Source organism: Myotis nattereri (assembly GCF_964212035.1).
Source record: "Myotis nattereri genome assembly, chromosome: 12".
Taxonomy (NCBI): domain Eukaryota; kingdom Metazoa; phylum Chordata; class Mammalia; order Chiroptera; family Vespertilionidae; genus Myotis; species Myotis nattereri.
Window position 1 is genome coordinate 75,401,476 of NC_138087.1, and position 16,316 is coordinate 75,417,791.

A 16,316-nucleotide genomic window follows, 5' to 3' on the forward strand; every position below is an offset into this window, starting at 1 on the left:
GCCCAGATGACTGAGTGGGGTTTAACTGGCCAATGAAAAGAGAGACAACGGATTCTACATTGAGTATATATAGAAATCAGGTCCATGAAAACTACTAGAAATTATCATTAGAATGTCATGAGAATGTGGGCCTTTCAAGAGCAGACCTCACTTAGCACATAGTAGCTGTTTAATAAACATTTGTTGAGAGGAATGTGTTAAATAACATTTACTGTGCTTGTCCATATTTTTGTAAGAGATGAACTCATTTTTAATACCTGACAATGTTTAGATCATGTGGCTTAACAAAACATTGTAAAATGATTAAGAAACAGCTCCTGGCCCTAGCTGGTTTGGCTCATGGATAGAGTGTCAGCCTGCAGACTGGAGGGTCTCAGGTTCGATTCTAGTCAAGGGCACATGCCCAGGTTGTGGGCTCAATTCCCAGTAGGTGGCATGCAGGAGGCAGCCGATCAATGATTCTCTTTCATCACTGATGTTTTGATCTCTCTTTCTCCTTCCGTTCCTCTCTGAAATCAAGAAGAAGAAAAAAAATGTATATATATATATGTATGTATGTATGTGTGTGTATGTGTGTATGTGTATATATATATATAAACAGCTCCTGCGTTGAGATATGTCTTATAAGGGAAAATACATGCAGACAAACGCTTGTAATTAAACATGATTATTTAGGGACTCTCCCCCTCCCCACGTTGGAGTCTGTGCTTGTTTCTCAATAAATTTCCACCCTTTGATAAAAAAATAAAATAAACATGATTATTTATGATTATAAAATATATTTGCAACAAGGGGTACCCACCTCTTCTATGGATTGGCTAGATCCCTGAAAAGTGGTAGGTAATATAAATTTTCAAATTAAACTTATTTGATTGATAAAATACAAGGGCTAACATTGTAGTAGGTCATTAAAAAATGGCAGTCATGTCCTTTTTGCCCTACCACATTAATATGAATTTTACATAAATACTATGAGGAAAGTGCCTATGTAATGAATGAAAAAAGTTACTTTCATTCAAGGTAAAAGTTCTGTAAAGAGGCAGCCATCAGTGTATACAAATGTTTCCTATTCTTAATCTCTGAGTAATATCATGATTTTTCCCAAATCTGCATACCACTTGTACTATTACTAATTTAATGATTTCTTTTTTGGACATACTTTAAAAATATTTTGGCTTGGCCATTGTGGCTCAGGGTTGAGTATTGACCTATGAATCATTAATGTTTCTATCTTTCTCTCCCTCTCCTTTCCTCTCTAAAACCAATACAAATATTTAAAAATATATATTTTGAAGGAAGCTTTATGTTACTACCAGCATGAAAGACTAACATTTCTTACCCTAAATAAAATGCAGCTTAAATATAATAAAAACAAATCAGTGTTATAAAACCTAGCTAGCTGCTGTTCGCAGAAGGTAGGGAGTTAGAGGCCTGCCAGCCTTTAATTAAAAGGAGAGACTAAGAAGTGTTAGGAAGGTGTTGAGACAGAGCGGCACCTTGCTTAGATTTTCTCCATGATGTAAACAGAAGGACCAAAGAGACTCACTGAAGTAACTTTCCCTCGTAGTGAGTCCATGTTGTTTAGTGTCATGGGGAGGAAGGGATGCACTCTGTTGGCCAGAGTGATTCCCCCAGAACTTCACAGAGGGAAGAGATTTGGAGGCTGGGCCTTAAAGGATAAGTCTGAGTTCACTTGAAAATAGGAAGCATACGGGCCTCTTAGACCTGTATAATAGCATCTGCAAATATTAAAGACTTTAGGAAATAATATGGCAGCAACATCTGATTTGGGAGGAGGGTAAGTGGAGAAATGTTAGGAGATGAGATAGATGTAAAAAGGAGGATTTAAGGGATTAATCCCTGGTAACTTTTTCTAAACTTTCACATATGCTTACTTCATAGAATTTGAGGGAATTTACATTATTTATTTAGCCCTGAAGTCCAACTAATCCTGACTTTGTCAGTTAGTTTGAAACTTTCAAAGAAAGGGGGGTTGTCCAGATACTGACATATATTAATAGTTGTTGAAAGAGTTGGGTAATTAGAGGTGACCTTGACCACAAATAAAAGCTGGGTGAGCCAGATACACCTGAATTCTACTCTCAGCTTTGCCAGTTGTTAATTTGACGTTGGGCACATTATTTAATTTCCTCCATTTTCTCATCTGTAAAATGTGTATAAGAATGCCTGCCCTACTGCTTGCTTTCTTTGTGTCTTTCTTTCTTTCTTTCTGAAATCAGTAAAAATATATTTTAGCCCAGCCAGTGTGGCTCAGTGGTTAAGCATTGACCTATGAACCAGGAGGTCAGGGTTCGATTCCTGGTCAGGGCGCATGCCTGGTTTAGGCTCGATCCCCAGTAGGGGGCCTGCAGGAGGCAGCCAATCAATGATTCTCCCCCAACATTTATGTTTCTTTCTCTCTCTCTCCATTTCCCTTCCTCTCTGAAATCAATAAAAACATATTTTAAAAAATACATATTTTAAAAAAGTTATTGCTGGACTTACTAGAATAATAAAGAGATGATTAGTTTGTTTACTTGAAGTCTGGCTGATACTTAGAATTTAGAACTATTAGATGCCTATCATTAACTTAGGATGTCTTTAATTAGACATTTTCAACAGAGAAAACATGAAACACGATTCTCATTCCATAAAATATTTGAAACAACTTTGTCTTACTTTAGAGTCCTTCTCTTGAGTCACAGGAGTTTGTTCAGGCACAGCTGCTAACATCTGTAATGTGTATCCTCCTTGGAACTTTTCATGCTTTTCTAATTCACACATTCCACCCTATCAGGCTGTGCTTCCTTTCTGTGCTCTGTGTTCGAGTAGGCATGTTTGCTTATCAGGCGCTGGCAAACCCTTTCTGTAAAGGGCCAGATAGTAAATATTTTAGGCTTCGTGGGCCATATGGACTCTGGCAACTGTTCAACTCTGCCACTGTAGCATGAAAGCAGTTTTAGATAATGTAGGAACAAGTGGGCATGACTCTGTTCCAATAAAACTGTATGTATACAGACAGGCAGCCAGCTGAGTTTGGCCCGTAGGCCTTAGTTTGCTATTGTGGAAGGATTAGAAACCCAGTGCACTTTGCTCTTTCAATTAAAATCTCCCCATTAAAACCTTGTCATTTGGGCTCTCAGTGATAAGTGTTCATAATATGAGTTCAAAAGCTTAAGATCTGATTTAACTTGCATGGGTGTAATCAACTTTATTTTGTAGAAATGTGATAAGCGGAACTGAATTTATTCTGTATTTTAAAAGTCTTATTTTTGACCACTCCAAAAAGAAATTATCTAGCTTGGGGAATGTTTGCAAATTTCAGGATACAAATTCTTGTTGTGATTGACCTGGACAGAAATACAGATCAGGCTAAATTAAGACCTGGTGGTCCAGGGTAGATTTTGATGGAGTTGGCTGTAGGGGTCGATGGAAGGGAGAGAGATCTTGCCAAATACATGTGAAGTTTCCTGGGGTTTCCATTTTTCAATCCTGCTGTTGGAAGTCTGGAGAATTAATCAAGGGGTGATCGTAATTGAGCACACAGGCTCACTTCTGACTTCTGCAGATGATTTAGTATACTCTGGCATTTGGGAGGGGTTGGAGAGGTTTATATCAAAGTGCTTTGAAAATACTAACCTGTCAGCATAGGAGAGGTTGAAAGAGAAGAATTAGCAGAGAAACACATTAGGAAATTTTTTTCAATTGTCTGGATTCCTGTGACTAGAGAGCCCTGACCATTGTGGCTCAGTGGGTTGGGTATTGTCCCGTGCACCAGGAGGTTGTGGTTTGATTTCTGGTTAAGGGACATTCCCAGGTGGTAGGGGGCATGTAAGAAGCAGCCAATTGATGTTTCTCTCTCTTGTCAATGTTTCTCTCTCTTTCCCTTTGCCTTCCTCTCTCTCTCTAAAAAAATAACAACCAGTGAAAACTTTGTTTTTAAATATTGTTTTGGAGAGTAGGCCACTACCTGATATTTGACAGCATTCTGACCTGCTTATAGAAAGAAAAGCAATAAAGCTTATAATTTTGGGGCTTAATTAAAGAAAAAGTTCTTAGCAAATTTGCCTGATGTTCTAGTTTTGTTTGAAATGTCTCTCCAGTGCTCGCTTTGGCAGCACATAGACTAAAATTGGAGCGACACAGAGATTAGCATGGCCCTGCACAAGGACGACACGCAAATTTGTGAAGCGTTCCATATTTTTTAAAAAATGTCTCTACAAAAATGTCTTTGAAGACATTGGGGACTATTGAAAGGTTTAGAAGGTGAGTTCTGGTTTAGATTAGGTGGAACTTTCAAGTGTTAATTTTTAAACTGAAGCTACATTTGAAGGTTTTAATTTCTAAATTGCATAAATTGGTTCATATTTTGCAGTGCATTGGAAACATTTAATGTGTCCTCTCTTCTTGAACAGTATTTTGGTTGAGCTCCTTGAGATTAGAGGACCTGGCTAGGTACCAACAAAAACTCAATCATGTTTTTGTTGAATTAAATTGTATTAGAGCAGCAAGAAGGGCACCATTTGAGAAGTTCTAAAATACTTTCTCCTGTTTTCTCATTATGAAAAATTTCAAATACACAGAAACCTTTGAAGGATAGTACAGTGATCACCATATACCCACCACCCAGATTCAACAGTTGTTTAAGTTTTACTTTTGATTTTTGTTCTGAACCATGTACTAGAAGTTGCAGAAATTATAACACTTCCTCATACTTGTGTGTGCATCTCTTAAAAATAAGATCTTTTCCTGTTTAACCACAGGATGTCTGAGTCGTTCTTGTAGAGATTAGGGTAATAGTGTACTACTATCTCTTATCACCTCTCACCTGTGTGGCCTTGCACAAGTTATTTGACATTTCTGACCTCAGTTTCCTAAGCTGCAAGTACCTATCTCAGGAGGGATATTATAAAGGTTAAGTGTGTGAAATTCTTAGAACCATACCAGGCACAGTTTTCCGTTTATAAAGCATTTTCTCATATAAATTCTCAATGTGGTGAAGAACATCACACCCCCCATTGTTCCCAGAGTGGGAAACTTTTACCTCACCTTCCCCATATGTAGATGTCAACAAAACTCACTCATAATTTCTACCTCCTGTCTCCCAATTTTGTCCTGTTCTTTCCATTGCTACTGCAACACTTCTTGTGTATCAACAATTTCTTAATCTGTCTTCATCTAGTTCCATTTCCCCAGACTCATCCCTACCTCCTCATCCTTTTCTTTCTTTCTTTTTTATTTTGAGAGACAAAGAGAAGCTTCGATTTGTTGTTCCACTTATTATGCATTCACTGGTTGATTCCTGTGTGTGCTCTGACTGGGGTTTGAATCTGCAACCTTGGCGTATTGGGACGATGCTCTTGCTAGTTGAACTACCCAGCCAGGGCTCCTCATCCTTTTTCTTACTGCCAGAGTTTATGTTTTCAAATACAAATTTAACCATACTAACTCCCTTTAAAACTCGTTTCCCATCACCTACAGTGCAAAATCCAAATCTCAACTCTAGCTTCTACGTACCTTCTGTCTCTGTAGCCTTATCTCTCATTATACACTTCCTCGCCTTCCCCCACCTGACTCTTAACAAACACTTGTGCCCCAAAGTAGTGTGCCACACGTTGTGCTCTAAATATGTTCTGTGTTACACATCTCTGTGCTTTTGCTGATTGGCTTCCTCTGTTTGGAATGCTACCCCCACCTACCATCCTCTTTATGGCTGCAGAACTTGACTTTTAAGAATAGGTGCAGGTATTTAACTCCTCAGTCGTTTCTTCTTTCTTGTCGCTACTCTACAATGTAGTCTTATAAGTAGTAGTAGCCTATAAGTAGTAGCATAATACAACATTTTCGGGCAGCCATTTATTGGCATGTCTGTCTCAGTCTAGTAGATTAAAAAGTCCTTGAAGGCACACACTAGTCTTTATCCTTTTTTGGATCCCTCGTACCTAATACGTTGCTTGTACCAGGCACAAAACAAATGTAGATATCATGTCCATGTTTTGTGGATGAAAAAAAATTGAGGTTGAGAGAATATGCATTATGTACCCAATGTAGCAGAACTAATGAATGAAGCATACAGATCTTTAAGGGCCCATTTCAGTACTGCTTTCATTAACTATACTACTTCTAATAATTACAACCATTTGATGAGTGATTCTGTGCTTAGTCTGTGGACTTAGAGCCCCCTAGAGGATCTTAAAGTTCCCACATGAAAGTCTACATTTACAGTAGTTCTCAACCTTCCTAATACTGCGACCCTTTAATACAGTTCCTCATGTTGTGGTGACCCCCAACCATAAAATTATTTTCGTTGCTACTTCATAACTGTAATTTTGCTACTGTTATGAATCATAATGTAAATATCTGATATGCAGGATGTATTTAGGCGACCCCTGTGAAAGGGTCATTTGACCCCCAAAGGGGTCGCGACCCACAGGTTGAGAACCGCTGGTCTACAAAGTGATATGCATTTTCTGTAGACTGAGTTAGTAAGGTTATATATATGTGTATGTATGCGTGTCACCAATTTTTGGAATGTACACAGATGTCCTTGTGACTAGTAGTGAATTGTCTTGGTGAAGTAGTCATATTTATATCCTTTGAGAGGAAAGTAGTAGGGGGCTGTAACCATCTAGAAGAGTTGGAATAACATCTTTGCATAGTTCACTAGGGAATTGATAAGGTACAAGAAAGTATTTTTTTAATTGTTTTATTGCTTAAAGTATTACAAAGGATATTACATATGTCTCCTTTCCCCTCCCACCCTTGACATTCCCCTGGCCTCTCCTACCCCCCAGTGTCTTATGTCCATTGGTTATGCTTATATGCATGCATATAAGTCCTTCGGTTGATCTCTTACCCCCCGCTTCTGCCCCCCTACTCTCCCCGGCCTTCCCACTGCAATATGACAATCTGTTTGAGGAAGAAAGTTTTTGTTTGTTTTTTATTATCTGACATATGTAAATTCTAAAACACAAATATTAGATCATAGATACAGAGAACTGATTGACAGAGCCAGAAGGTGGGGGAAGGGGGCACAAAATGGGTGGAGAGGGTCAAAAGACACAAACTTCCAATTATAAAATTAAGACATGGGGCTGCAATGTACAGCTTGGTGATTATCGTTAATAATACTGTATTTGTATATTTGAAAGCTGCTAAGGGAGTAGATCTTAAAAGTTCTCATCACAAGAAAAAAAGACTTTTGTACCTATCTATGGGGACTGATATTAACTAGACATTGTGGTGATCATTTGCAATATATACAAGCAATGAATCATTATGTTGTACAATTGAAACTAATATAACGTTATGTGCCAATTACATCTCAGTAAAAACAAAGACAATTGATAGTGCTATCCTGGTAGAAGAAAAATATGTCTTCCTATTTATTTAGGAACATTCTACATTATTCAAGTTTTCTGCTGCTGATTAAAAAGGGTTATACATGTTTCTGCTCCTAATGGGATTAAAGGAAATAACATAATCACAGCGTAGGCAAAACTCATAGCTAAAACCCAAAGAGAGGGACATAAAAGCTGTAGTCTGACCATTCTAGAATTTTGTGACCAAGTATAAATGGGGCTCAAACCATATGGGGAGAGTCACTAAGTCCCAAGTCCCTAAGGCATATTTGAAGACAGTTTATAGTGAGCCATTCTTCGTAAGAATTTGTATGGTTCATAGAACTATGAACTCATACTGATTAATAGAATTACAAATTCATAATGATTTTTAGAACTGTGAGTTCATCTGGTTCACAGAGCCATAATTTCATATTGATATCTCCAATTCTAGTCCAGCACCACAGAGCACATTATAGCTTTCCTTTTTTATTTAGTTTCTTTCTCCAACAGACAGAAGCTGACTGGCAAAATCACAATATATTTAGTTCCTGTTCAGCCCTAGAATACACATTAAAAAGCAGGGGGTACCACCAATCTTTTTTATTTTAATAATTTTTAAGCACATGAAAAATTTACGTATTTCTAAATGTAAGAACTATTAAAGAATATACTCAAAGAAGTGTCTCTCTTCCTGTGCCTTCTGCCCTATTTCCATTTTCCCACCCTTGCATCTTGCCCATTGGCCCTTTCCATCTCTATCATCTCTTTTGTTTTTCATTCTATTTATTAAGGGTTTTTTGCACATGTGAATAAATACATGTATATTTCTGTTTCCTTTCCTTATCTGAAAAATAGATCCTTCATGAGGAAGTTCTTTAAGTCCAATCCAATACTTATACAAATGATAAAACTCAAGTATTTAGCAACTTGAAGTGAATTCATACAGGAATGAATAATAGCTTCTAAAACTAAACTGAATTGTTGAATCTACTTTCTATTTCTCTCTATCCATAAGCAATCTGAACCTGATTATGAATATCTAAAGGCACTTACCATTCAACCTAAGTGACTTATCGTTCAACCTCAGTGTAAGCACAGAAAGGCACCAGGCACCCTGCTGGCCATTCTGATCTATCAAAATGCTCATCTGTTTCTAATCTCACTATATATGTAAGCTTAAAAATTTATTATCAGTCGATATGAAGATTTGGGTTAACTGAACCTCTGATGCCATTCAGCTCCAAGATTCTATGAGTCTTGTTCCCATGGTGCCATGGTTCTGACATTCCAAGCGTTCCTCAAGAAGTTTTGTAAGTTTGAGGTGAGTTGGTCTGAGACTGACGCTCTGATACAAGCTACTTGGCAGTGGAGCCTGGGGTGTAGGGGCTCGCTTCAACTTGGAGGAGTGGATCCAGGATGCATATCCCTGTCAGTTTGGTCAGGAGTATTTGGTGTGGGCCTGTCCACTTGGGCTTCAGCATTCTTATGCTGTGGAATGCCTAGGGGTCCCTGTTCGGGTGCCAGATGCTGGGGTCCAACCCCAGCAGGTCCAGGGGTCCCCAAAGGTGTGGACAGAGTCGGCGAAGAAGGAATTAAACAGAGACAGCGTTCAGTTGATCAGCAACCTAGCCAGGATCTCCAGCGAAGTTCTGGTTAGGATCTCCAGCCAGGTTCTGTAGCCAGGTTCTTCAGCCAGGTTCTGTCTAGGTTCTCCAACCAAGTTCTGTAGCCAGGGTCTGTCCAGGATCTTTTGCCATGTTCTCTCCAGCGAAGTTCTTCTGTCTCTAGGTTCTGTGTAGGTTCTGTCAAGAAAGTATTTTTTGAAAGCAATTAAATTCAGATTAGATGGTAATATCTGAAATTTTCCAAGTCATCAGTAGTTCATTAAAATAAAAGAAAGTTAAAAATGTTCTGAAGCCAAACTTAATTAAAAGTTGTTAAATCTACTTTTTTAAATAAGGTGGTTTTAAATATATTTTCAGCTGGAGCCATAATGTTTAAATTTTTTTGTCTTAGCACCAAAATATTTATTTTATATATATGGATACATTTTCATTGGATCTCTAAACACATTGAAAGTTCTGTGGTCTAGGTTGTCTTCTCTTTTCAAATCTAAATTCACTACAAATTGTATTTTATCAATTCCAAATAGGTCCATTAAGGGCACGTAAGAATCTGATTGGCTGGGACCACTTTCCCCCAGCTTTATTGAGATGTAATTGAAATATAATGTATATTTAAGGCACATAATGTGATACAAGTATGTATTGTAAAATGTTGACCATAATAAGGTTTAGTCAACACATCCTTCACCTCACATAATATCATTTTCTTGTTGTGTTGTTATGGTGAGAACATTAAAGCTTTATTCTCATAGCAACTTACGAGTATACAATCATAGTGCTTAATTCTTAATGAGAAGTATTTTTCTAACTTAATGACTGCCTGCTGTCTGGACACAGCGTTGTATTCTGCTCCCTGGGCCACAGGCACTTCTATTGTTGATATAAAGCATTTGTGGTCTGGCAGGCATTCTAGGTTTAAGGGCATAGCTTAAATAATAATGCTTTAAAATATGTGTGCTATTTTAGCTACTAGGTAAACAAGAATTGTGTGATAGCATTCATTCCTTTGGCAAATATTTATTCAAATCCTGCTGTGAACCGGGCCCTCTCTTCAGCCCTGAAATTACAGCTATGAGTGAACAAAACAGACAAGCCTTGGCTCTGGTGGCCCTTACCTTCTGGTGGGAGCCATGCTCTAAGCATGATGAGCATGCAAGTGGGTATCTGTGATAGAATTCTAGATGGGGCAGTGCTTTAGAAAAGGCCAGGAGAAGGAATAGGAAGTGGTATTTTCTAGTTAGAAAGAGTTGTTTGAGAAGGCCGCCTTAAAGAGATATTGAGCAGAGAGGCCTGCGTGAAGTAAAGGCCTGATGCAGTAATCTTGCAAAGGTATCAGGAGGAATAGCCTTCCAGACAGAGGACAGCAGATGCTGAGGCTTTGAGGACTTCCTAGGAGGGAATAGAGTGATCTGATGGAGTTGGAAGGGTACTACTCTACGCCAAGGAGAGAACAGACTCTAGTAAGAAAGGAAGCAGGAGACCAGTTAGGAAGTAGTGGTTATGGAGTTTCGGGTGAGAGATGATGATGGAGTGGTGAGAAGTAGTCCGATTTGAGATGTATTCTGAAAAGTCAACAGACTATGGTGATTGACTGCAGTGAGAAAGAGCAGTCAAGAAAACGCCAGTGTTAGTAAGTAGACACTGGACTTAAAGGATCTACACAAGGTTTTTGCAGTGGCTATCTCTGAGCAGTGGCCTTGTTTAGGAGCTTTGCTTTTTCCTTATCTGTATGTATCAATTTTTCTTTACTGAATGCATAATGCTTCTCTAATACAGTAAATATAGGGATTACTTTAAAATTAGAGTTAACCATGCTACTAAATATAGCTTAATTCTTTTTGTTTTAAGATGTTTTTATTATTTTTAGAGGAAGGGGGAGAGAGGGAGAGAAACATTGATATAAGAGTGGAACATAGATCAGCTGCCTCCTACACGCCCCCCCACTGGTGAGCGAGTCTGAAACCCAGGCATGTGCCCGACCAGGAATCAAACCAGCAACCTTTCGGTGCACAGGATGGCACTCAACCAAATGAGCCACACCAGCCAGGGCATGTAGCTTAATTCTTAATGTATTCTATCCCTTTTGATTTGGTAAACAATTTTAGTAACATAACATTTTAAAATTTGTCTTTGCAGTCTTAGTGATCAACCTTTGTACCTTTTCCACATTTGAAGATGGTGAAGTTAGATATTCATACTCTGGCCCATCACCTCAAGCAGGAACGCTTATATGTGAACTCTGAGAAACAGCTCATTCAGAGGCTCAATGCAGATGTACTTAAGACAGCTGAAAAGTTGTATCGTACAGCATGGATTGCTAAGCAACAGAGAATTAATTTGGATCGACTTATCATAACCAGGTACATACGAGATTTTGAGGTCTTTTATAAACCGTTATCGTTCTGTGTTAACTGCTAACTGTAAATAAATGAATCTGTTTCCAACAAAGTGCTTGCTTTAAGATAGTTGAAGTTAACATTAAGGTGAGTCTGCTTGTTTTGTTTCTTTTAAGTCACATAACACTGTTATGGAGAATTATAACTTAAGCATTAGTATTTTATACCACACCAATTAATTTTGTATCTTTACACATATACATTTTATCAGTGTAGACAGTAAGTTATCTTTGTTCTACTTTTCTTCTAACATAATTTAATATGTAAATTTCCATGTTTTGCTATTGTATATCTGCTTTTCAGTTTTAGAAACCTTGTTTTTCACTGTGTTAATACCTCACGTTCTGTTGTTCCAAGAAGCAGTTTTTAGCTCTAAGAATAGTGGTACTGAAGCATAATGTTGAGGAAAGAAGCCAGACACAGAGGAGTACATACTCTGTATGATTCCATTTATGTGAAGTTCAAAATGAGGCAAGACTAATCTTTGATGAAAGAAATCAGAATAAAGGTTCTTTCTTGGTACTTTTCATTGAGCCTGATTTAATATGAGGAATTTGTTTTTGTTTGTACTTTTTTTTCTTCTTTCTTTCTTTACACATTCAGATGGTCATGGTCTGAAAGATTTTAGCAATGAGTGATTTCGTTGGGACTGTAACCAATTCACATTCCATGTTTCATATAGTATATGTGTGATATTATTATTGTTGTTCATTTTATTGTTTTGCTTGTCTGCTCATTTTTTAGTGCTGAAGCTTCCCCTGCTGAATGTTGCCAACATGCCAAGATTTTGGAAGATACACAGTTTGTTGATGGATATAAGCAATTGGGATTTCAGGAGACTGCTTATGGAGAATTCTTGAGTCGATTAAGGGAAAATCCTCGTCTTATTGCCTCCTCTCTGGTTGCTGGAGAGAAACTTAATCAGGAGAACACACAAAGTGTTATATACACAGTTTTTACCTCCCTCTATGGCAATTGCATTATGCAAGAAGATGAAAGCTACCTCCTTCAGGTTTTGAGATACTTGATTGAATTTGAACTTAAAGAAAGTGACAACCCCAGGCGACTTTTGAGGAGAGGAACTTGTGCCTTCAGCATCTTATTTAAACTTTTTTCTGAAGGACTGTTTTCTGCCAAACTTTTCCTCACAGCTACTTTACATGAGCCAATCATGCAACTGCTTGTGGAAGATGAAGATCATCTGGAAACAGATCCAAATAAACTAATTGAGAGATTCTCCCCATCTCAACAGGAAAAACTCTTTGGAGAGAAAGGCTCAGATAGATTCAGGCAAAAGGTTCAAGAGATGGTGGATTCCAATGAGGCCAAACTAGTGACTTTGGTGAACAAATTTATTGGTTATCTCAAACAGAACACATACTGCTTTCCACATAGTTTGAGGTGGATCGTGTCACAGATGTACAAAACCCTCTCCTGTGTAGATAGACTGGAAGTTGGGGAGGTCAGGGCAATGTGCACTGATCTCCTGTTGGCCTGCTTCATTTGCCCTGCAGTTGTCAATCCAGAACAGTACGGAATAATTTCTGACGCTCCTATTAATGAGGTGGCAAGATTCAATCTGATGCAGGTATGCTTTTGTTATTATTTATATGGCATTCAATTTAAAATCAATTGATTGGGCAGTGGGGGTGGGAACAGAAAATGTGATGACAACTACCATTCATAGATTCCAGCCATTCTCTTTCTTTAGACTGTCCTCAATATGTGCTTCTTAAGACATAAAAGCAGCCATATTGGGATTTAAAAATATTCTTGTCATAAAACATTTTGTGTTAGTTTTTAACTGGAGTCCTCGTACATGTGAATGATTAGATTTTCTCTTCCCATGATTTCAAAATCCTGAATGACTGAAAACTGAATCATTTTACTTCATTTGGTAACAAAACCCAGCCTGAACTAACAGGCTGCTTATAGTTGTTATTCCACTTAGTGCTGATGAGCACTCATGTTTTTCTGTTGAAATGTTAACATGTTCGATTATAGGGTGCTACCCTAAGAACTGGACATGCTCCATATATGTGCTGACCAACCTTTCTAAAGTCTCCAAAGTTTGAAATATAAACTCAGAAAGAGGATGTTCGGACCCGTATTAACACTTTTCCCCCCTAATTATGTGAAGTACTGAAATCATGTTATTATTTCTGAAGCAAATCTTTTAATCATGTCTAATCACCCAGAAATACTGTGAAGAAGAAAGACTGAGTTTATTTGGAATAGTATCTATCTTTGGATGAGTGGTGTTTTTTTTTTAAATGATAAGTTTTTTTATGATATCATATCAGGATATTGAGCAATTAACTATATAGAAATTCCTGAAATAAAAATTTCTTTTCATCTGTGAAATACTAAATTTATTCTTATGAAAATGTAGTTGTAGTTTTTATTTTTGTCATTCTAACAGAAATGAAATCACATATTTTCAAAATGAGCAATAATGGGGAGATTGTCCTAGATATTAAGAAGATGATGCTGTATGATGTTAACTTTCAGCCAAGTGTCTTTAAAGAGAGTGGGTTTGTTAACCCACTTTTGGCAGTAAGGAACTTGCTCTGTGACGTTTACTTTCCAAACAGCATATGTTTTGTAGAAATTGTTTGCATTTAAATTTAGAAAAGAAAACATCTACCTGGAGTACTTTATGAACTATGTAACGTACTTAACGTAACTTGAAATAGTTTGAGTCAGCTTTTACAAATTAATTTTAAAGTTTCTGAGCATATGAAAAGTACACCATCAGAAACGTGTTGTGTTTTTATTTCCTAATGTTGATATAATATGTTAACGAAAAATTAAAGCAAAATCTTCTATTTATTCTGTATAACTCTAAATATAGTAAAAACTGGCGTTGACAGGATACACAGGTGGGACCCTATTTTGTATGTCTGGTCAGGTGTATAAGTGTTATTATGCACTAGCATAGAGTGGGAGTGCTTTCACAGGGAGAGGACTTGGTATCTATAACCTGTGTCTCCCCACCACTGCTTTTGTTGCAGGTTGGCCGCCTGTTGCAGCAGTTAGCAATGACTGGTTCTGAAGAGGGGGATCCCCGGACAAAGGGCAGTCTTGGAAAATTTGACAAAGTAAGAGTGAATACTATGTCATGTGAAATACTGTTTATAGAAGATTCTGCCAAAGTATTAGCAAACCTAACTTTTCCCTTCCTTAAATCTCGTCCTTAGGTATTGTATAAATTAGTCTTTCATTGACTCTTGGTATAGCTATAGTGCACATAATGTTGGATCAGCAGCTTAATGGCAAATGTCACTAAAGATGACTAATTCTCACTTATAGAAGTGTCGAGGAGATGCTATTGTAATGAGAACCAAGGAGCTATTAAGATTATTTTATTTTTTGCCCTAATCGGTTTGGCTCAGTGGATAGAGCGATGGCCTGCAGACTAAAAGGTCTCGGGTTCGATTCCAGTCAAGGGTACATGTCCAGGTTTTGGGCTCGATTCCCAGTAGGGGGTTTGCAGGAGGCAGCCAATCAATGATTCTCTGTCATCATTGATGTTTCTCTCTCCATCTCTGAAATCAATAAAAAATAAAAAAATAAAAAAGATTATTTTATTTTAGGAAGTTTAATTTTTAAAAATTGTCACTAAATCAAATAATCAATAACTATATAATTTTAAGTGTATTTCATAAATTAGTATGTATGGTATTGTTCAATTTATTTATTTATTTTTTAATATATTTTATTGCTTTTTTACAGAGAGGAAGGGAGAGGGATAGAGAGTTAGAAACATCGATGAGAGAGAAACATTGACCAGCTGCCTCCTGCACACTCCCTACTGGGGATGTGCCCGCAACCAAGGCACACGCCCCTGACCGGAATCGAACCTGGGACCTTTCAGTCCGCAGGCCGACGCTCTATCCACTGAGCCAAACCAGTTAGGGCTCCCCAAAAGGTTATTGTCATGTCTTTTGTGTATGCTTCAAGAGTTCTACATGTATACCAGCAAATTCCTTCATATATTTTCCCAATCACCCATCTTTTCCTTTCACAAATGGTGAGATAGTATATAATCTTCTGTATCATGTTTGTTTCTTGCACCAGAGTATCTTAGAGATTATTCTGTATCAATTCATAGAGAATTTAATTTTTTTAAAGGTTAGGTTTAATATCATTTTTAAGAAGAAAAACTTTTTGCATGCATGTCCACCTTAATCGGAAATTTTGTTCCCTTACCTTAAAGGGGAGGTCTTTCATTGTGATCTTTTCCTGTTTTAACAGAGCTGTGTTGCTGCTTTCCTTGATGTTGTGATTGGGGGCCGTGCAGTGGAAACCCCTCCAATGTCCTCTGTTAATCTTCTGGAAGGATTGAGCAGAACTGTGGTTTATATAACCTACAGTCAGCTTATTACTCTGGTAATGGCTTTATTCTTTAATAGGATTTTCTCCGAAGTCATTTATCTAAGCATGGGCAGAGTCATAGATGAGTACATTGTGTCAGAAATATATATTGGGTATCAAAAATTGATTTCAGTAGCTAATGTCCTTTTATTTTTGCCAGGTGAATTTTATGAAGAGTGTGATGTCTGGAGACCAACTGAGAGAAGATAGAATGGCTCTTGACAATTTATTGGCTAACCTACCCCAGGCAAAGCCAGGGAAAAGCAGCAGTTTGGAAATGACTCCCTACAATACTCCTCAGTTGTCTCCGGCAACCACTCCAGCAAATAAAAAGAATCGATTGCCTATAGGTAAAGAGACTTTCTCATATTGGGCTTTGCCTTACATTTAATACTACTTTGTTAGCCTTTGTTATTGCTCAGTGTTTCGAAATACAGTTTTAAATAATTTGGAAACATTTTTCTCATGTTTACTGGTAGTAATTCAGTTTTTTACAATTGCACTAGATTAATTAAGGTTTAGCAGTAGGCTTTTGCTTTATCTAGATGTACTTTTTCATAATTAATTGAAATCAT

The 16,316-nt window shown here is 37.6% G+C and overlaps 1 protein-coding gene across 1 annotated transcript in view; it reads left to right on the forward strand.

Moving 5' to 3' along the window:
- The window catches only part of GAPVD1 (GTPase activating protein and VPS9 domains 1), a 58,693-nt gene that overhangs the window by 9,735 nt on the left and 32,642 nt on the right, over positions 1–16,316 (forward strand). Inside the window, exons 2-6 of the mRNA XM_081103396.1 lie at positions 11,105–11,328; positions 12,109–12,952; positions 14,379–14,465; positions 15,622–15,756; positions 15,902–16,091. Coding sequence (XP_080959522.1) covers positions 11,144–11,328; positions 12,109–12,952; positions 14,379–14,465; positions 15,622–15,756; positions 15,902–16,091 — 1,441 coding nt within the window. The 5' untranslated portion in view covers positions 11,105–11,143. The remainder of the gene's footprint in view (positions 1–11,104; positions 11,329–12,108; positions 12,953–14,378; positions 14,466–15,621; positions 15,757–15,901; positions 16,092–16,316) is intronic.